Source organism: Poecilia formosa, unplaced genomic scaffold (assembly GCF_000485575.1).
Source record: "Poecilia formosa unplaced genomic scaffold, Poecilia_formosa-5.1.2 Scaffold9, whole genome shotgun sequence".
NCBI classification, from domain to species: Eukaryota; Metazoa; Chordata; class Actinopteri; order Cyprinodontiformes; family Poeciliidae; genus Poecilia; species Poecilia formosa.
In genome coordinates this window covers 2,605,235-2,627,869 of record NW_006799948.1, presented here as the reverse complement: position 1 = coordinate 2,627,869, position 22,635 = coordinate 2,605,235, and the positions used below count along the sequence as shown (strand labels likewise).

At 40.2% G+C, this 22,635-nt stretch overlaps 1 protein-coding gene across 9 annotated transcripts in view; it reads left to right on the top strand.

The window, feature by feature from the left end:
- Window positions 1–22,635, top strand: part of cald1a (caldesmon 1a) — a 126,883-nt gene that overhangs the window by 83,525 nt on the left and 20,723 nt on the right. For 7 of the 9 annotated variants that reach the window (XR_478147.2, XM_016664054.1, XM_007578572.2 and 4 more), the window contains exon 2: window positions 14,182–14,267. Coding sequence is in view for 8 of the 9 variants with exons in the window: in XM_016664054.1 (XP_016519540.1) it covers window positions 14,191–14,267 (77 nt within the window). In the remaining variant the exon portion in view is untranslated. Of the gene's footprint in view, window positions 1–12,457; window positions 12,583–13,984; window positions 14,092–14,181; window positions 14,268–22,635 lie in introns of those variants that run through there. The other 2 variants (XM_007578534.2, XM_016664064.1) reach the window with 2 other exon arrangements.

Genomic DNA, 22,635 nt, shown 5'->3' with positions numbered 1-22,635 from the left:
TCGAGCCTCGAAAGGATCAGCGGTATGAGAAGAGTGGAATGTTTTTTTCTTTTTCCTCTTTTTTTTTTTTTTTTCCTCACAGGAAGGGAGTGAGCTCACTGCCACTCAGAGAATCACTGATTCTAGAGCAGTGTTGAAGATTTGATGACTGTTGGTAAATTATCTTAAAGCTGAAGTTGGTGGAATAGACCTTCCACTTGATCAAGGTGATACAGAAATATGTAGTGCAGGTAAATGTTGTATTTTTAATTAAAGAAACTGAATTTGATGAGATTTAAATCATGCAACGTCTTACAAGTGTGTGTGGAATCTTTCTGCTGTTAAAGAAGACAACTGTAATCAGGCTAAAAGGAAAATGTGCTGAAGTAGAATTATATTGAGCAGATCACACAAAGTATCTAATTTTTATATCAACTGGATGTCGTTTTAAGTATGGGATCCATTTAAATTTTAATATCTTAGCCCAAAATATATACAACAGAGGCATTCAAGCAGATTTAGACATATTAGCTCAAAGGTTTCTACACGTAGAAACCAGGGGATTGTGTTCATTGCGAGGGGACAGTGGAGAGGAACAACCACTATTAACAGGAAGAAACCTCCATCAAAACAGGGCTCAGTTTGGGCTGAAAGCTGGCTCAGCCGGACAGAAACACTGATGTTGTTGGAGAATGCCTGCCAAGACAGAAAAGTCAGTTTTTGACGGCGGCAGCATGTAGTTATCTGCTTTTAAGGTGATAGTTTGCTTTGAGTAGAAACATGTGCCTTAAGGGCAAGAGGTCAGATTTAAAATTTAAAAAAAGGCAGACGCACAGTTGACAGGTTATTTCTTTGAAAGCGTGTTGTGATGAAAGCCCCCTCTTGTGGTGAAAATCAAACAAGCCACTTCTTCCTCAGTGGTTCCATGGAGGCAGTGGGCCACACCATGGAAATTCGAGCAGAAGCAGAGCTGACTGACATTTCAGAGCTCCTGCTCTTAAAGTCTAAACGACAGCCCTGTCTTTTGATTCAAAACGAGCAGTACACATCCCTTCAGTGTGTACTGATGGCACATTTTTTGGTTCTAGTCCTTAAGTGGAAAATTTGCAAACTCCTCTGCTTAACTCTGATAAGGCAAATATATTATTAGCCTCATTTCTTTTTACAAGTTGGACTGTTCCGTTTATGAAAAGTGATTTGGCTCTCCTATCTAGAAAGAAGAGAAATGGAAACGTATAAATGTCTGAAAGCTGTTTAAAATGTATGTGACAAAATGACAAGCAGCTGTGGACAAATGGTAATCCTGTATGCTGAGGTGTAATGTGAGTTGGGACTGCAGGGAATTAAAACTGGATGCCGCCCAACCCTTCAACGCACATCCACCACGTGGCAGCTTGGGCCCGAATCTCTTTACTCGCATCCAGTTTTGGATGAATACCGCCGTCTCTCACTAGAGCAAGGGTCTTGATCTCAAATCTATCAGGTTTCCATGCACAATAGGCTTTTCACATAAATAAAAACCATTTTCATAGCAAGACGGAACTGTGTACTTGCTCCACCGTTCCTCACCCAGTGTGAGTAATAGGCCTTCTCAGTCAGGTCATCTTGATGGTCCAGCACCCCACTCACCACCCACCCCACACTTTAATCTCCTCCTATCTTTCTCCAGGAATGCAGGCCCTTATTTTGAAAAATACCTTGTCATGTAATACCCTTGAAAAGGCTTGCAGAGTACCTAAAAAAAAGAAGAAGAAGAAAAAATGGCATTCTACCGCGTGATTTACTCGTGTGCTAAAACAAGGCAGGGAAGATGAGGATTTATGGCATTTCAGGGTAATTTTTAAATAAGTCTTTTTTTCCTTTCTTTTTAAAAAGGGGCATGCACAAAAAAGGCAATACTGTGTCAGGGTCTTCACTCAGCTGTCATGTTTTCAGCAGACTCTCACAGTTTGGGGGCATTGCATCATGCATTGCAGCCTCATGCATGTTTCCATGTAAGGTATGATAGGAAGACATTCTGCCTTTGTGTGGGTTTGAGTCAGCCTCATAAATCACTTCACTGCTTACAATACTTTTTTTCCCCCCCCTCCCTCCCAGCCCTTCCGATTTTCTCTTTTCTTTCTCACCGGATTGTAATTTCTCTCCAGGCTGACGGGGGGAGCCGCCTCCCTGTCCGACGCGAGCAGAGCGCGGCGTTTATAGGAAGCGTGTCAGAGTTGCTCAGCAGATCCATTTTGTTTCCACTTTCTCCTGTAGGGAAACGCATAAGGAACCTCTCAAGCTTTATGAGAAATACATTTTTATGTTCCACTTAATGATTCCAGCCTGTCATGTTATTGCCAATAAACCAGAGGCGGTGGGGCTGCTGTAGATCCCCCTCTGGGGGTTCTTTTTAGCGGTGGACAACAAGGGAAAAAAGTCCGATTTCACCCTCTTACGCTTTAGTTTTGCTTTATTGCCATCAGCTGGATGATCTGTTCTCTGGCCACGGTGTCAGCAGTAGCAGAGCTTTCAGTGAAACTCGCCATATATCAGCACTCTGGCTCCTCCGGTCTCCTCGGTCAGCTCACTTGTAGCAGATTGATGTCCTGTTGTGCAGATGCAGACTTCTGGCCGGGGCTCATTTACTCTGACGGAAGGCAGGTGTCAACGCGGGCCGTCCCGGAGGCGCGAGCCGAGGCTTCCGCTCTCCGGGAAATTGACATGAAGAAGGGATGTGACAGCAGGGACGCAACAAGTGCCAACATGGGTTTTTTGTTTCAGAGGAAAGAGGAAATTAAACCATTAAATGTGCGTCTTAAAATGTCTGGCCTTTTTTAAAATTTTATCTTTGACTAGGTTCGGTTTCCAGAGTGGGTCTCTTGCTGTAGAAACGGTGCCTCTGTAGGCTGGGAAAGTCTGGTTTTCCAGATCTGGATAAGTATGGAAATAAAACGGTATGAGGAAAATGTTTCTATTTCCAGACTTTTACCCCAGAGTTTATCCTATTATCTGAATGTGATGACCCTCCTTCATCACTCCATCATATGTTTCTTTCATTCTTTACTTTCTCCTTGGTGCTTTTGCTTCTTTACCACCTTGTCTTCCCTTCGTTCCTTTCTTCTGTTCTTCCATTCTTGTCATACGTTCCTGTTTTAGCCTTTCTTGAATCCCTCCTTTCCTTCTGTTTTTCCTTAGTTGCTCTTTTTTTTGTCCTTTCTTCCTTTACCTCCCTTTTTATTTCCATGTCTTGCATGACTTTTAAAAGTCTCCTTTTAAAAGACTTGGGGTAAAAGTCTCCTTCCTTTTTCATACCTTGTTTCGTTTTGTTCTTCTTTTCTTCCTTCCCTTTTGTCCTTTCTAGCTTGTGTCCTTCCATTCTTCTTGTTTTCTTCCTCCTTCCCGCGTCCTTCCTTCCTGTCTTTATTTCTTTCCTTGTCTTCATCGCGTTCCTTATGTCCTGTTTATTTTTCATTGTCCCACCAGCTTCCCTCTTGTCTTTTTGCCTTATTCTTATATTCTTACCTCATCTCTCCGTCTTTAATTCTCTCTTTCCTCACTTCTTTGTTTCCTAATCCCCTCTCTTCCCTTTTCTATCTCTCATTGTCCTCAGTTCACTTCTCCAGCTTATTTGCGACTAGCTGTCGGAGCTCTTTCTCATGGCAGCATCGTTGCATCACTATTACAAGCAGGCATGAGCTGGCTTCTGCTTTCAAAATACTCCTCAGTTTTAAACCACTAAAATGTGGCATCACACAGCTACGGCGCTATGAAGTAGTTTTAATAAGACGCCAAAGAGTAGAGTGCAGCGTTTCCTCAGTTTGTATGACGCACATGAACGTTGTGGAGGCGTCAGTCAAGATGAAGTTGGCTGGATGGAAGAGTTTCTGGTAGTGCCATCATTTGTAACAAACAGCCATCGGAAATTAGCAAAGTTAGCATGACGGTCAGCTAAAAGAAGTCTGTTTTCCCCTAAAACATGCTAACAAGCTAACATTAGCCTGTCAGACTTTTCCCTTCTTTCTGTGGCTCCTACTTGTCCAAACCTCTTGAAGCTTGCACAATAATGTTGAAAACCGATCTGTGAACTCCAGTTAACATGGTCCGTATAAACTAAGAACTCTGGGAAATTGAGTGTGGAAAAGTCTGGAAGCACTTTAGAAGTGTGTCGGAACCCCTTCACACTTCTAAAGTGTTTCTGGACACTAGCTTAAATTGTTTCTTCCTGAACAGCTAGTCTTTTCGGATTCGTTTAATACAAAAGTTTCGCAGTATTCTTCATCTACGTTGCCAGGCTCTGTGCTGCCTGAGTGTACTTTTGTTTTCTGCTGGCTTAAACAACAAAACAGAGAAAGTTCCAGATAATTTGACAAGTTTCTTGTAAAATGGCATGCCCACACAGACATTTATTTTGTTGCAAGAGGATGTCACATAGCGAGGCCAGGGAGGGGAAAAGACTAAACGAGGGGGTGGGGGGAGTCCGATAAACAAGCTGTCTCCAACTTAAGAAGAGGACTGTGGCGTTGCAGACGGCCGCTTTTTCACTGAGAGGAATGTGAGGGGCTGCACAGACTCGGGTGGAGAGCTCATATGTGTGAGAGAGAGAGAAAGAAAAGCTTTGGAGTGTGTGTTTTAAGAAAAAATATATATATAGAAAAAATGAAATGTCAGCGACGTGAAAAGATCGGCGTGCCTCTCTCGCGCTTCTCTCGGAGTCGCGCAGGTGTTCGCGTTCATGTGCGCGACCGTGCCCAAACACAGAAGTGTCACGGCGGGTCCAACAACACCATCAATCACACTGTGTTTGAGAGGAAGCCAAGGCTGTGGCCACTATGTAGTGAATGTGAGAGCTCTATCTTGCTGTGCATGCAGCATGCAAGAAAACCTTCCCTCCTTTCTTTTTTCTTTTTTTTTTTTTCCTTTTTTCCCCAGTTTGGTTACGGGAAAAGGCAGCATTTTTTCCTTCCATATTTGGTCATATGGAGCACTGCCAGTGAGCAGTAGCCTTTTGATGCTGTACAAACATCCCTATTTTGTGTGGGATCTGTTCTTTTTGGAATGCTCTTACTCCAATTTAGCCTGATTGTGGGTGTAGCATCTGAAACTGCACTTTTTAAAAGGGACACAAACCCTTTAAAAGTCAAACACTAGAAGGAGATTGGATTGCATTTTATTTCTCTTCTACGGAGAACTTTCCTCTTCGCGTGATTATTTATGATTTGGACCGAAGGAATCCAACTCCTAATGCAAATGTCCCTCTTAAAACCAGCACTTAAAAGTGAGGCAGCGTTTCATAACCTGCTTTTTCCAGCCAGCGGCTACATTGTCTGCTCTCGGACAGTCACTTTATTTGGAGAATCGGATCAGCAGCTGACAAATAGGAATTTATCATTTTGGGTCGGTGGCAAACTTTGGAGATGTTTAAATAAGGTTTCAGAGTTGGCTTTAGCTTTAAAAAGCGTTTGTTTGTTTTGTTTTTTTTTGTTTTTTTTTTGCATTTTAATCTAGTTAAGAGGTGATACTGTGAGTAGTTTAAATAAAGAAGCTACTCTGAGATTCAGATGATGAATATGGTGCAATAGTGAATTTTATTGCAGTTTAAGAGTGACAGCTTTAGGCGTGGTGCTTAGGAACACAATAACAAAAGTGCTTATGATAGTATTTATATCGCTAACATTGTCATAGTTTTACCCCAAATTTTTATGGGATTTTATGTAATAAACCAACACAAATTCAGCATAAAATAAAACTTGGAAAATTGGAAGTTACCAGATTTGTAAATTAGGTCCATCTGAAAACTGACACCAAACATAAACCTAAACGCACACACTCCTTAGTGTAAAGGATGCATCATGCTGTGGGGAGGCTTTTAGTTTTACCACAATTAGATTTAGGTCTACGCTTTGACTGGGACTTTTAAACACATGAATATTCTTGGATATAAATATCAGCTACCCAATGATTTAATACAATTAATCTGCATTTTCCTTTGTTTTAGGTTGTTTTTTTTCCCTTCATTATTGCCCCCACTACTCTTTGTGAACGTTCGTATCTCAGCCATAAATGCGTGCTGTTTAAATTCACTAATTAATGTGACTATGCTATTTGATAATGGCTAGCTTTTAATTTTTTAGTAATGTTTGTGTTCTGAATGTAAACAATGATGATTTTCATTAAAAAAAAAAGAAAAAATACTTTGGCTAGCTTTGAAAAACTTTTAGCATCATTGCAATAAATGCCACAAAGCTATAATTCTAAGAATTATTGAATCCAAGCAGTCTATCATAACTACAGTCTGGGATATATGGGTATTGCAATGACAACTGTGATTTCATTGCATTAATCACTGCATTGTAGCTCTGCATACTGAGTATATTTAGGGCCTTTGTCATCAGACCATGTCTTCAGATTCCACACTTTTTTATATTGATAACTTTTAAAACTGTGTCCATTTCTTCCCATTTCCCAAATATGCACTACTTTGTACCAGTCGTTGACGTAAAATTCCAGTAAACTGCATTGCTTGTGGTTTTATTGCGGGTAAATGTGAAAAAGTAAATAAGTTTCTTTCAGCTGTCTCCAAAAGAAATAGAATCATGATGTCTCTGAACACAAAAACTGAAGAGCAGAGGAAAAAATATTCCAAAAAAGAAAAAAAAAAAGTGAGTCACAATCTAAATATACAGAAGATTATAGCATGTGAAGTGAAGTTGAATTATTTCCCGCACTTAAATACAGGATTAAAGTGCTACATAATAATAATCTGTTTCAATCAAGGCAGTGCTTAAGAAGGTATGTAACTACAAATTTCCATCCAAGAAGAATTCCTTAACTTGACAGATAATTGGCAGAAATATTCCTCATAACATCAGTTTTATCAAAGCGTTCGCTTTGGGAAAGTAAGATGGCGCCAAAATAGGAACAGCTGATTTTCATGGTCCTTTTAAGGATATTTCCAGTGTGTAGGACCTCACTTTGCGTAATTTTAACCATAATTTGTCTTAATGTTTTGGGCCATGGTTGGAAGGTCTGTACAACAAAACATGATAAAACTGGAAACCCAATCTGGCTTAGAGCAGATCAGTGCAAACAAACCCAACATTTGAACATCAGATCAGCTAATTTTCCCCAACTTGTCCACATTATTGTTAGGATCGTGGTGCCGTTTGTCTTCTAGGCCACTGATTGAGTGTTGAATTTAACCCCAGCTAGTTTTGTCCAGCGTATAAAGCCTCCGCGGTATTCCATTGAGACTCTCTTGGCTTTGTGTGTGTGAGAAGATAAACCTCAATCCGCCTGTCTCAGCACATATGATTCACATGGCACAGAGAGGTGCTATGGAATGTGAACCATTGTCTGGGAATGCAGGAGTCTCCTTTTTCCTCACCAAATGGAAACTTGACATCTTTAACCTTCAGGTCTTTTTCCTCATCTTGATGTGAAGTTTTCCTTTGCTGGTTGATCTTTTTTTGTATCAGCTTAAGTCGGCACAGAGGAAACCGAAGAAGGATTTAATGGAGAATTGCGTTTTAATCACTAGATCCTGATGACAATTCGCCTCGGGCGTTCATGGTTGCATTTCACTTTGCGTTGGCATTACCCTCTCAGGTTTGCCTGTAAATGCCGTAGGCTCACGCTTGGTGAAAATTTTCCCCATTTCAGCTGAAGCTTCTGAAATTTGTTTTGGAAGAAGAGCGGATGTATGCGGAAAGCAGATGGCAGTGAGGCCAAGCTGAGCGCTGATGCAGTTGGCCACCTCATATGTTGCATACAAAGTACGGTTGCAGCTGAGGATCCTGGCGTTGGGAGCAAAAGTTTGTGGTTGACATTTGCTATGACAAATCAAGAAAGAAGTTTGGCTCCAGCGAAGGCTTAAACCCTGTAAATTAAGCTGAGCACTCGAGTTAATTCATAGCCAACCATCCCCGCCTCTCTTCATATTTTAGCTATGCAGAGTGTGCAGCTGTTGGTTTAGCTGTGGCGTTGTGGTCAAAGCAGGAAGGACAGTAAGAGAAGTGTGTGTGGGAAAGTTAGAATTAAACTCTGAGCAAAGGCAGTAGAGTTTTGACACAAAAAGATTTTAAAACCCAACACAAAGTGATTGTGAATGTAGCTCAGTGGGTTGGAGTGTTGAAACAAAAAGTTATTGGCCTACTTGACATAATGATTAAACCACAACGCAGCAATTCACAACATGTGACGAGTGTAAATTAAGGTAAAACATTCAGTTTTATGATAAAGAAAAAAAATTACATCTACATTTTTCTAATAAATTAGCATGGTTGCTATGATAAACTTAAACTGACAAGGATTTCAAGCTAACATAATGTAGATAGGAATCTGAGTTGTTGGACTAAAAGTAGAGCTTGATATTACAAAATAATTGAAAGTCACACGGTGTGATACATTTTTAAAATGAAATTTAGACAAAGTACAGAAATAACAGTTTTATAATGAAGTAAGTAAATGGCATTAGCTGTCTGTGAATAGCTAAAACAGCTTAAACCCATTAGGCAGTCTAAACCTAGCAAGCTAACACAAACAACAAATTAGAAAGAAAAAAGTGTAGGACTGTGTCTTGAATTTGAATCATTTAAGGTGTTAATGAAGAAATAGTCTCTCTTTTGAAAAAAAAAATACAATATAAGTTAATAAAGTGTGAATGTACACATACTGAGTATATTAGTGTTGCTTCAGATTGTATTTAGAGTGGCCTCATGAATTTGTGGCCCAAAGGCTGGTGGGAGACTTATCAATTAAAATATTTTACTTTGGAAAAAAAAAAAATTGACTTTTCGCATTATAATATATAAACCCCCTTACACTTGTTTTAACAGCTCTGAGACTACTCTCAGGAGACTCCTTACCTCTACAAGAAATGATACATTTACCCAACTCAAACTGTCCCCAGAGCCTCGGCCAAAACAGCTGTTAGAGCGCACTACCTACCGGCATGAAGTGTCTTCCTCTCATTACGCCTCGTCTTCTTTATTTTACTGCCAAGGCTTTATCTGTGTGATAAAATAACCATAAAATGATCATTCTTTCTTTCCTGAAATACACTTTCTCAGCTTGAAATGAGAAAGATCACTTGCCCTTGCTCTTCCACTTAGGCCTTTCTTTAATATGTATATATACTTTGGTCATTTTCTCTTGAAGGGCTGTAGATTTAACTTTAGTAATTAGTGCACTCTTGCTTTCCTGCAGTGGAACTCCAATTTGAACTGAAATTTCCATCATTGTTTCTATAGTTTAAATTCCAGAGAAAGTCTCCAAAAGAGTAACCCAAGAGGGGTCACCAAGGAACTCAGAACAACATCCAAAGCTTTTCTTTCCTCACTTGCCTAATGTGTCTGCATAAACCTCAGAAAGTACTTAGCTGCACCCCTGTAGAATAATCCATCTTAAAGTAAAAATACTGTCTGAATATTTATCCTGTCAGCATGATGGGGTGCATTCACACCAGTCCTGTTTAGTCCACTTTAGTCAAGCAGCAGTCTGGTTTGTTTGGGGAGGTGTGAATGACTAACTGAACTCTGATTCTACCAAAAAAGGGAACTCTGGCCCGCTTAAAAACCTATGTTTTGGTTCAATTAAAGTGAACTCTATCTCAGTTTGGATTCACTTGGCATTCATATGTGAATGCCAAGTGAACCGGAGACCTCTCCAAAAGCAGGAAGCAAACTATAGCGCAGGGCATTCTGGGTCAATGGAACCAAAACAAAGGCAAGAGTTTAACGCTAGCAGGACAAACGAGAAATCCTACAACTGCTCAATTGTGATTGTGCTCCATTTTTGTGCTTTGTGAAGAAGGAAGTTGTCTTCCTGTCGTCTTTGGAGGTTTGCTTGTTGTTTCCTTCAGTAGTTCTTGGTGCTGCTCCTCTACAGGCCTCTACAAGCGCCTCTACTGTGCAGGCCCTGTTTTACTCAACCAAAACAGGGCATGCACACACAAAGAAGAGGAGCTTTATTGAGGGGGGAAAGGGGCAGATTTTTCAATTAGTTTGAATCATTTGGCACAATGCAGTATGAAAGTGAACCACACCAGCTGAAAATATTAGAAATGTTGCAATTTCTAACATAGAACTGGGTCTATGAGACTATCGGGTGTGAAAACACTCTTTAATGCAATTAAAAAAATATTACGTTGGTTTAGCACTGACTTGTTGATGCACTTTGTCACCTTTGTTCCTTTTATTAACTAACCGCACAGCTGGAAAATCCATAACTAGGCGTAATGCTGGTTTTTGCTCATCCAGTTCGTCTCAGCGTAAACCCCTGCACACACAAAGAAGAGGAGCTTTATTGAATGGGGGAACGGGCAGATTTTTCAATTAGTTTGACTCATTTGGCACAATGCAGTATGAAAGTGAACCACACCAGCTGAAAATGTTAGAAATGTTGCAATTTCTAACATAGAACTGAGTCTGAGACTATCGGGTGTCAAAACACTCTTTAATGCAATTAAAAAATATTACGTTGGTTTAGCACTGACTTGTTGATACACTTTGTCACCTTTGTTCCTTTTATTAACTAACCGCACAGCTGGAAAATCCATAACTAGGCGTAATGCTGGTTTTTGCTCATCCACTTTGTCTCAACGTAAACCTCTGCACACACAAAGAAGAGGAGCTTTGTTGAACTGGCATGTGAAATAAGAAATATGGAGTCTCTTTAAAGTCCGTCTGTTAGAATCAAAGGTGAAATAACATTCCTCACATAACTTCATGACTCTACCTTGAAGATTAATGTGTTTGTGAAGAGATTGCAAGAGAATAGCAAGTCCTCTCTTGTGATAGAAGTTATCCAATCTTGGGAGCATTTCCACAGAACCCGAAGCCATTTTTTCTTTCCCAATCCAACCTCTTCCCTTTTCTCTGGTGGTGCCTCATTCGAGCAACAATGTTCTATTGTTTCAACTCAAGACTTTCGGTGTGTGGAGTCATGATGTGTAATCCTAGTGAATGTGAGGATCGTATCAGCTTGGGTCTTAAGGGCTTTCAAGAGACTGCCACTTAGACGGTGGGTTATGTGCCAGGGTCTGGCGGTCTCGACGGCTAGTAGTTTGACTGGTAAAAAAGCCATTATTCATAGTAAGATAGAGAAGGCAGACAGGGTGAAAGGAGAGGCGAGGAGTGGATAGATGGCGGACAAAGATGGAGAAGGGAGATGTTTTACAGCTGACAGGCATGGGCAGGTTCAAAATGTGACAAAATGTTTACTCTGGCTGCCTCGACTTTATGCCTTTGTTAACTTTTTGCAATGTGTGGGTGGTCCCTTCAGCGATGCACACTACAGTTACACCTCTTGGTTGCTGTAAAGACCCTTTCTCTGGGGACTCGGGTGATTCCTCAAAGGGACAGTCGTATGCATTGCATTTTAATAACGGTTTATTTTATCGCTCTATTTTATAGCAAATTCAGTACAATCCAATCACATCGCCATATTCAATGTTCAGATCATATTACTTGGAGTTAGTCAAATTCGGTTGGTCATGCAATAAAGCCCAGCTAATTACACTGAATGGTGACTTTTGGTAGCACTGAGCCAGGTGAACTTTCTATGGGGAAGAAAATGGAGCTAACCCAAAGTTAATAGCTGCAATAATTAGGAACAATACATATATTATAACGATAAAAAGTTTTTTAAATGGTTTTATTCCCTCTCCCCTTGTTTATTACTCGATAATACTTTACAACATGAATCTCAAATCAACTTACAATGTATTTGTTGCGTCCATCTGTTGATAAATGACAGGTCTTTAAGTCATTTTTTTAAAACTGTGCACATTGAGCAAACAGGCTTGCACCTCAGTTGCATAAATCAAACATTATGTGTAATAATAAGCCCAAATTTATATTTTTTGCGTGCTCGCACTGCTAATATGTTCTCCCTCCCTGGGTGTTTGGCGGTTTATGGTAAGCGTGCGGTGAGGACGGCGAGGTCCTGTCAGGTTTGGTGGTTGTTGTTCTCATCTAGTCTCTTGATTACGGTGGTGTGACTGGCCGTTTCCTACCCTCATCGTTTTCACAAATAACTCCAAATGCAGAGCTAAACATAGACTCGTCGCTCTATTTATTGCGTCTCTTAAGACTAGGGTAAAGCTGTACGGAGGCAAGGTTTTTGTTTACTCTACAGGCTCGCGTGAAAAGGGTTGACGATGCAATACGGGGGGTGGGGTGGGCGAGAGTCTGCAGGTGCTTTTCATATGCATGCATCTGTTTCTGGTCATTAGTATGTGCAAGCACAAAGTCTATAACGCCTCTCCTTCTTGCCTGTTTGCATATATACCTGGGTGGCAATGTCTAATGTGGGACCACAAATGGGAAGATATGGAGGCATAACTCGCAGCATACAGGAAGCTGAGAAGGAAAACAAAGTTTAGCCAAGCTCTGACACGTCTGTAAACAACACGGGAAAAAGTTTTGGAGCAGAGACGGGAGGACAGAAAGAGGGAGGGGACAACTAGGAGGGAAGGAGGAACAAGCAGGCATTTGCTTATTTCTGTCAAATGATTCCAGCTTTGGGAGACATTGTCGCTTTGCATTTTTGCTCGGACAAACGTTACAAGTTACTGGTATGGTGTGAGGGGCAAAAACAAAAGACGTTGGAGGCTAATTCAAGGTACGATGCAGCTCCTTCATGGCTTAAGTCTGTTTTAAGAATCTTATTCTCAGCACCGTTGGGATTTTTTTTTTTTTTATTTTTTTTTTGCTACACATTATTAAAATTGGTGTTAAGCCGCAGCCTACATGTAGCCTGCCGGTTATAGTTTGCTCCATTCCAGTTAGTCTTTTCATAAGAATCATAGATATGATTCAACGGCTCCTGGGTGGTCTCAGGACTCAGCCAGTCGTGTACCAAGTCAGTTTTTTTTTTTTTTTTCCTTTAGATTTACTCCAAACTGATGATGTTAACATCCTGTCTCGGCTTCATCTTCTCTCTCTCTCTCTCTCTCTCTCTCTCCATCTCCCTTGTTTTTGTGCTCAGTTGTATGCTTTTTTTTTTCTTCCTTTTTTTTAGGTTAGCTCCTCAGCTTGCTGACGACTAATGAGAGCTGTGTGTGCAAAATTATAACCCCATTGAGAGAGGTAGCAATTAAAGTTGCACATCGTGCTGTTTAAGTCCAGTGTAGTATTTAAACATGAAATGGAAGCACTATCTGGGCTGAATTGAAAACAACTCTGGCAAATGCGTGTAAAAAGCCTTTAAAATAAATGTAAAATATCAATATTTTATTTTAGTAATGCATTGCTGTTAATGGATTCCTTCTCTTTTCCCTTTAAATGAACTTAGCTTAGCAAACATGCTAATTTGACTTGGCGTCTAGCGGACTCAGTGACTTCCTTTAAAGACCAACTAAAAACATATTTTAAAATGTGTCTTTGCTTCTATTTTTGTGCATTTAATTAGTTTTTTTAAGCGTTTGTAGTTTTTGTCTTTAATGGTGCTGCATATATGAAGTTATTATTGATCTTTTTAAGTCAGGAAATAGCTACAAGAAAATACATGCAATCCCACGGCCTGTCACAATAATAAATTTAGCCGGATTATAACTTGTGAAATGATTGTGATAATCAATGATGTTATTTTGAGACTACTTTCTACTAAAATAAATGTAATGACATAATGATGCAAGAAAACGTTCTTAGAGGTCAATAAAATGTTAATTTTAATGAATGTTTAATACAGGAACTGGAAGACATTTTAAATATCCAAAATAAATAAAGAAAACAACCGAAATGACAAATAAAATAAATTATGAAGAATTTGTAAGCAGAATTGTTGCTGTACAAACATGAGACTGATGTGAGACTGAAGTTTTGTCATCCAGTTTTTTGGAAGAAAGTGAAAGAAAAATGATAAAAATGGAAATTATTGAACTTTTTTAAATTCATCATGTGATTAATTGATTTATTGCTTAATGCAACAGGCATGGTGATATCTACAATCTTTTTTTCTAAGTTTCCATAACAACAATCAGGCATTTTTTTTACATGGGTAACTGCAATAGAACAATAGTTGGAGCAGAACCACGTCCAAAACATACGGGACACTGACTGGAGCGGTGGCCCTCTGCTGTTGAGGTTTTTATACATCTTTTTTCTTTTTCCAGTAGTGCCAATAACTGAGGTCAGAGCTGTAAATGAATGCTTTTCCATCCTGCTTCCTGGCCAGAAAGCGAGCAAATGAACATATCTGTGTTTGATGATGTCTCCGCAGAGCACCATCATGGAGGACATGGACTTTGAGCGGCGCCGGGAGCTGAGGAGGCAGAAGCGGGAGGAGATGCGCCTGGAGGCTGAACGGTGAGACGCGTCCCGGGTTGTCTCTTTTAATATATGTATTTTTATTCAGGCGTTTCTCCGTGGGCTTAAAGAACACCTGCGCCTCAGAGGTGAATCTGCTGCTGTTGAGGATTTTTTTTATTTTTATTTATTTTTTTTTTATGGATGTGGAAGCAGTTTCTCTTGTGCGACGATTCCCTGGTTGTTAATTCTCTGCACACCACCTCTGATGCTCACGCCAAGTTAGGGGAGGACGTTAGCCAGGAGCCGGGTCTTTTAAAAACATCACTCAGCAGATATTGGCTTTCCCTAAAGCAGGCAGGAAGAAGAAAGGCTTGATAAGAAATCTGATACGCTCTGTGATGACCTTTAATGTTCAATCGTGCCCTGCCTCCCTGTTTCCAATTTTGTCTCCCAGATACTATGGCCTTTTGAACCCTCTTTTATTTAGTGGAAGAAACTGATTAAACTAAAGTTGGCTTCTGCAAATTGATTCAGCCGCAACCCGCTAAAGTGGACTAATCAAAACGATAGTTAAAAGGCGTTTTTTATTGCGAGGGTTTTATACAGAGTGCGACAAGAAAGCGTTTAGACTCACTTTTTTTTTTTTTAGTTTTCTAAAAGCCCTCTTCATCTTTAGAGCTAAGGAAGAGTCTGATTTGGATGCAGATAACCATCCAAGGTCACTTGCTGCTTAGAAGCCTTTATATTAGAACCAGCATCACTTATGGAAAACAAAGTGACACCGGGTTGAACTCTGCAGAACGCTTAGATGGTTTTTCTCTGAAAATTCGTTCTGAGACATTATGAATATGCGAGTTGTTTTTTTTTAGTAAAGAGTGAGGCCAGCTGCTCAAGGTGAAATTGTTTATGTGCAAAGGAAAATCTGCAGTACACTTGAGGTAACATGTAAGGCACAGTCATTTCAAATTGGTGTTAAGATTAAATCTGCTTTGCACCTGATAAAATGTAATGTTTTGGTATTGCTTTGAATTTAGGGCTAAATTTTTAAAACTAAATTTAAATGTGACCAAGGCTGCTTTACTGCTTTAATAATGGTCTTTGGCCGTTTAAGTCTGCAAAAGAACTACTTCCTTTATTGCTTCAAAATAAGAGTCACACGTGTAGATTAAAGGATGTCAAGCTTATATCCGGTGCAAAACAATGCTGTGAATTTAAACAACAACTAGATATGGCCTTTATGATGGACTTCACTTAAACGAAAACACGTGATCAACACTTTTAGTTCTCCACTGAGACTAAATACTGCATTGCTGACATGCTAGTTGCTAACACTGTGCCAATTATCTGATAACAACCTAATTTTTCATATTTAGGTTTTAAAAATCTTTCTGTGGATGGAAAAGTCTGTTTCATGCAACCTTTGAGGTTCTTAAAAAAAAGTGTCAGTTAACTTTCTGCCTACCAACATGGACAGAGTGATGTCCTACTATTTTAAATTACTTTTTAAAAATGACTTTACTTGAGCACTTGTAAACTTTAGCAATCAGATATCAAACAAATTATCCTGGGAAAGCATGTCGTCGCGGTAAGATGGGCTTCTTATGTATGATTACAGTCGTCAAGGCTTCTGCACTTGGTTTTCTGCCTGTTTTCATTTGGACAGCTGTGTATAAAAGCCAGGTGTTTTAACCTCTATCAGCAATTGCTAATTTAGTTGTTGCATAAGAGGATAAAATATGTCTGAATCAAACTATGTTGATATTGGATTTTCTAGAGACACGGTGCGCTTGTGTTTGGTTTTCCTCGGCGAAGGTAAGTGGGGATTGCTCTGGAAGCCGAAAACGATGGCGAGGATAGCACTCCTCATTCAATTATAGGTTTTTAGATTCAAGATCTCTACAACCAATTTTTGTCTGTTATGCAGAAGTAATGTCTTGAGGGCCTCTTTTAATTTCCACCTCTTAGACTTTCATGCCTCATTTCCTCAGATGCACTCTTAATAGCTGATTTAAGTGAAGCTTAATGGTTTCACATCTCCCTGCCCCCCTTCTCACAGTCCACTGCTTAGAATTATTTATACATTTTTCAAGTGTTTATGTTTATAGAGGAGATGGAGTTGGACAGAAAAATCAGACTAAAAGAAAAGGCAACGGAAGAGATCAAAAGGGTCAACTGTGAGAAAACGTTGAAGCTTTTTGGGAATTCATTTATACTTTGTCCATGATTTTATGTATCAGGCAACACAGATCTCTTGTTGTTTTTTCTGACAATACATTAAAGGAAGCCATATTCATAGTGTTGTTGTAAAGTATTTCCCTCTTACTTAGTTCAGCAGATTTGTCTTGGATCATCAAACTAATCTTATTATTCCACAGTGTTAACAAAAATGCAGTTATCAAATGATTTCTTTTATTAAGAGGGGGAAAAAGCTGTACTTAACCTCGCCCTGTGTGGAAATTTAGCCACACGCTAAGGCTATCCCTGTTAGATCAGGGAATCGGGAAATTATATGACAACATGAGGTAGGAGAAAAGATGCCAAAAAGCAGCTCATCAGGTCCCAATTTAAAGAATTCATGAGCAGATAAGAAATGGATATTGACATCTATTGCGTGTCTGGAAAGCGTTAGAAAGCATTTTATTTTAAGGCTTTATGGCTGAAATAAACCACAGCAGGAGGCAAGAATAGGGAAAAAAATGGACGAGTGACGAACCATCCAAGGAGATGCTAGGCTGCCTAAATTATTCCCAGAGCACATCAAGGGACTCATTCAGGAGGTCAAAACAGAACCAAGTACGACGTCGAGAGCAAGATCGGATCGGTGTTTGTGGGTAGACATGCAGGGCGATAACCGCACCTGAAAACAAAAAAAAAAAAGAATGTAAACCCTCATCTTGATCTTTATCTTGATCTTGATGAGCTCCAAGACTTTCGATGACATCTTGAATGAACTGACTAGACAGAAGCAAAACTTTTTGGAAAGTGTGTGTCCCCGTTGCATTTGGCATGAAATTACACACTTTCAAAGAACCACAAACGGTGGAAGGCCGGATTTTTATCCGATTGAGGTGCTGTAGCAGAAACTTGAACAGGCATTTTATTCTGGAAGATTAAAAGGTAGAGTTTCTCCTCAGAGATCTAAACGGCCACTGCCAGTCTTTCCAAACCCTAGATGCCAGTTGTTTCTCTGAAGGATGGCACAAACAGTTATTATCTTTTTTTCCACCTGAAATAAATTAAATAATTATTTGAAAACTGTATTTTCTTTTCTATTTACTCAGGGAATTGGTACCATTTGGAATAAAATTGGTTTGATGATGACAAAAGGTAAAACCAAATCAGTAGGGAGGCATTTCAGCTCTGAGTTTCTTTGAGGAAGAATGTGGGGCCTGTAGGGATGCTAAATTCCTGGCTATTATGTGTTTACTGGCCAGCTCTCCATTTACTACATGCTTGGTCTCTGCTATTGTCTGTGCGGTAGAGTGTGAGTGGTAGTGTGGTCAGTGGGTGTTTGCATGCTGCACTCGATCATGTTGTGCTTTGTGTGGGGCGAGTTCCTGCGTGGAGTAGGTTTTCACTCTGCGTGTTTCACCTCCAGAGGTGATGAAAGCTTGACAAGCTGCGTTCAAGATTATTATTTTTTTTATGTTGAATCCATGTTTGGTTATGTATGGCGTGGAAGACAGGCAGCCAAGTCTTCCCTGTTCTGTTTCGCATCAGCCTCCGTTGGTCGTATGGAAGTCGTTGCTGAGACAGAGGTGCACGGAGGGCTTTCATTTACTTCTCAGGTTTATTCAATAAAGCCACAGACGTCCGCATATTATTCCTCAAAGCTTTCTCACACGCTCGTGTTCTTCAATTCCCCAATCAATGTTACTCATCAGTGCCGGAGTATGTTTCCCTTCAGCGAGAAACACTCGCACAGGAATGTCTCCAAAGAGCTCATAGACATGGAATTTTCTCATTCGATTCTGAAACCATGCCGCTTTGACTGAAACTGGTCTTTCTTTGTGTAGAAGCATACGCGAGTCAATAAAAAGTTAATAATCGTCAATTTAAGTGTACAAACTTTTCTGGAGTTTGGTAGAATTTTAACTTTGCTGTTCAGACAGCTAGTATGTGATGTGTTTAGATGTATATTTTTTTAAATAAAGCTGTTCATTTTCTGATTACATATTCTGCTGTAACATTTGCATGTTACAGGTTAAACATTCAAAAGTTAAACCTGTTTTTAACAAAAAGAATTGGTGAAAACCACAAAACTACTTGTTTTTCATTTTTCAACATGTTTAGCTAGCAAAGCTACCTGTTAGCTTTGTGCTAACAAGTCAGCTAATCATCTATCTTTGCAGAATTTTCTGACTTATAGCATATGAAAGTAGTCATTGTTTCTCAAGCTTTTCTGGTGTTGTCTTGAATTTATTTTCCTTTGCATTAGCAAAGAAAAAATATTAGCTTTTCATTAGCTAGCTATTTGCGTTTAACCTGGTTGAGTTCTATGCTACAAAATAGTGGCACATGTTCTGCTAAAAGTAAAAATAACTGATTTTCAACAAATGTTGGATAAGATGCTATATCTTATTTATAAAATCTGTTTTAGTTTTTGTAATGATGTTTGTCAACATCAGCTTAATTTTCAGACATTTCAAGCTAAAACAAAGCTAGCTGGTAGCTTTATGCTAGGCTAAAAGGAAGAGTAGATTCAAACTTTCTGGAAAATTTTTACATGAAAATAGAGAAAAGGTTTAATGATGATCAAACGTCCAGTAATGTCTTGTTGCCACAGTCCAGATGTTAGGTCTTCAAAGGTCTTCAAAGGTCTTCAAAGACCTAACATCCAGATGTTAGGTCTTCAAAAACCTAACATCTGTTTGAAATTCTGAAGGATGTGCAAACTTGTACTGGAGAAGAGTGGCGGATAGTCATACTCTGATAAATCTTCCTTCTAATGGTTTAGAATACCCACAATTATTTTATTTTATTTTTATTTATTTTTTTTTTTGAGAATTAAAGACTAGGGTTACCATGAGTCCTACAATGTGTTAACAGAGACGCACCCTGATGAAATCCACATGTTGGATTGCTTCAAATTCAAGGGAGCACAGTTGCTCATAATTCTGCTGAAGAACAATGCGTTGAAGGGGAGGGGGGACCAAAACGTACTCCAATAAGCAAGCATTTTTCATTTTGAAAAGTCATTTTCTAGCAATATGAGGCAGCTTGTCTCAAGACAGTTTTAGTGAAGCGTCTCAATGATCACGCGTCTGAAATGAGAAAACGCTGAACTATTCCTTCATCTTCTCTCCATTCGGATGCAGCTTTCTTTCTGCTGACCTACTCCTACCCTTTCCTCTTCATTCTTTACGCCTCTCCTGACACTCCCCTCGAGAGACCAGGAAGTGCTGAGGAAATAACACCCATCCCCTGTGAATGAGCCATGTCAAACAGTCCCCACCCTGGCTGAACACCACTCCAAACATGACCCGATCGTGCTTCGTAAAACTTCGACTTCTGACAGGAACACGGATGGACATGGACACATGGAAACCTTCCGTAGACGGAGAGGTTGCTACCTTGCTTTTTAACCCTCGCGTGCGACGTTTATCTGCGAGTAGGAATAAATGCGTTTGGGTGGGACTTTGTATCAGCTAACGTTGTGTATCCTTGGAGGGACGCAGGGAGAGTGGACTGTGGGCCGGCAGTAGGAAGGGAAATGATCCAGGGAGACCAGCGTGGGAATGGGTCAGCATTTCTGACAGCCCAGTCCAAGCCCCCGCCCTTCACTCCCCCCCAACCTCTCTACCATCCTTAATTCCTCTACCCCGCTCGTCCCTGCAGCCTTTCTCTTTTCACTTTCCTCCCTCGCATCGCTCTGTCCCACTGTTGCCACGGAGGCTTTAAGAACCCCTTTCCCATGGGCATTTCACAAATTATTTTCACTGACATTTCTGGGATATTTTCTTGTAATGATAATATTTGGACATTTTTCTCCCTAATAAGCTCACTGATGGCAATGCTATGTCTGCAGACAGTTGATTTTTTTTTTAAAGCTCACTCAGACCTATGCTGTATTGCCTTATATTTTCAGCTGTAAACTCATGTCAAACTGCTGTGTCTTGAACTTTTTTGTTATGTTAGAAAAAGCTTAGTCTATTTTTTTTTTTTTTTTTTAGGATTTCACGTGAACATAGAGTTGTGCATATTTGTGGAGCGGAAGGGAAATAAAATCATTTTTCCTGCCACGTAACAATATCGCGCTGCAAAGTGTTGACACATCATAAAAGCATAAAAGTTCCACTCACAGAACGCGGCTGTAACGTTGACAAAATGTAGGGAAGTTCAAGAGGTGTGAATACTTCTCGCTATAAATATGTAAGATGTCACCTTGTGGTTTCGAATGTTGTTTCCTTTACATTCTGTGTTTGGTTTCCCTAGAAACGGACATCTGTTGAAGGGTATACACCGGCAAACGCACTTAGCAGCAGCTTCTAACCGTGGCTGCACATCATTTTGTACAGGAAAAGTTGGCCGTGATAAAATCTGCAGATTACTCCTTTTTCCATTATTGTGCACACCCTTTCCTTCCCGTTTTTCATTTCCCGCTTCTCCTTTTTGTCCCTGCTCCCCGTTTTGCTTGCTCTCTCTTGTCCTCTGCTCCCACCTCATATTTCTGTCAGTATGCTGATAGAGTTTGGGGCCCAGGTACGGAAGGAGGCGGTGGGAAGGGGAGGGGATATTAAATCAGAGCTTTGCTTAGTGCATGCGTCTCCAGCCAAGGCTGTGATTGACGGGAATGCTAATTCAGCTTTTAGGAGTTTGCTCTTCTCTCCTACTGGGGGAATCTTTAACCCTGAGATCGTCGTCGTCATCACAGCCACCAAGGACCCTTTTGTTCCATATTTAGCCCGTGTCTTTCCCTTTTTCTCATGACATTCGGTGCCGTTTCTGGGGCGGACTGGTCCCCTGGGAGCTACGCCGGTTGTTTCACAACTTTTTTTTTTTTTTTTTTTTTTTTGTCTGTAAAAACATCACGTTGCCATGGCATTTTAAATGAAGGTTAATGTGCTTTCTATTAAAGGGGTGTATAGTTAAAGAGGATGTTATTTAGAAAAGCATATATATTACTCTTTTGAATTGTGGCTGAATGTAAGAGCACGGGACAGTTTTATGAATTTGTTAGGCTTTTCCTGCAGAGAAATATAATAAAATGTAAAATAATTCCTAATATTCTCAATTCTTCCAATGTAACTTATTGCTAGTGTCACGAGAAAATAGGTTTCCTTACAGTCATGGGGGGAAAAAAACTAAGTAAGTTTAGGCCCACTTCTTTTGGATTTAAGAGAAAAAAGGAACATCCAGGAGCTGCTAATCAATCGTACTTGATTTATGGCTCAACAGCAAGTGTGACCACATTTTGGAAGCCTGCTTAATCAGTAATGAAATGGAGGAGTCCTCTGTGTAAATACAATGCCAAAGCAGGAAGACATCAGCAGTAACCTCAAAGATGCAACTGCTGCTGCCCGTCAGTCTGGAAACGGGTTATAAATCCATTTACCAAACAGTCGAACTCTTGTCTTCCTACCGGGGGGAAAATAGGATTCTTGGTCTGCTGATCTGAAGCATAAATACTTGCTAACACAATGTGAAGCTGGAAAGACATCAGCAATGACCTCAGAGCAGCAAGTGTTACTCCCTACCAATATGGGAAGAATGTCGGGCTGTTTCCAGGTTATTTCAAGTCTCTCCTTCGCTGGTGAAAAAGATTATTCCCAGATTGTTGGGCTAAGGGATACAGATGTGTATTAACACAAAAAAGAGCTGGTTTCTGGATAAGGGGGGTAAAAAAGGACATAACTGAACAAACCGGAAGACTTCTCGAACACATCCTAGTAGAGATGTTTGGCTCCAAAGCACTTTGTCGTATTGGCTGAAGCCTGAACCATATCAGCTCAAACACCATCCGAGATCTAAAGAGATTAGAACGATGGCAAATTTAGCATTTTGTTTTTTTTCAATTTTCTTCCGGCAATTCTTGTAATTAAGTCAATTTCATACCCCAAAGTTCCCCGACTTAAAGAATCACACACGTAAAGCGCTGCCTGACATCACCGACGTCACCGTCCCACAGGCCTCGCCTGGGCGTCAGCAGATTTATCTGCGCTGTTATGACAACACGGCCCATGTGGGAGCAAAATTGGAGCCAGAGCCAGAGAGACGGGTAGCAGCCGAACGGGGCGAAATGAAGGGAAAAGTTGTTCACAAGCTGTAAAACTTTGCATAAACCAGAGCAGCTTTGGCTCCGCTCACCACACATGTTGCAATTAACATGCAGAGGCATGCTTCGCTGGCTGACCTCAAGAAGCTGCGCTGCGATCTGCGGTAGCTGGGGTGTGTGGTTCGCAGTGGGAGTGTAAAGGTCAGCCAG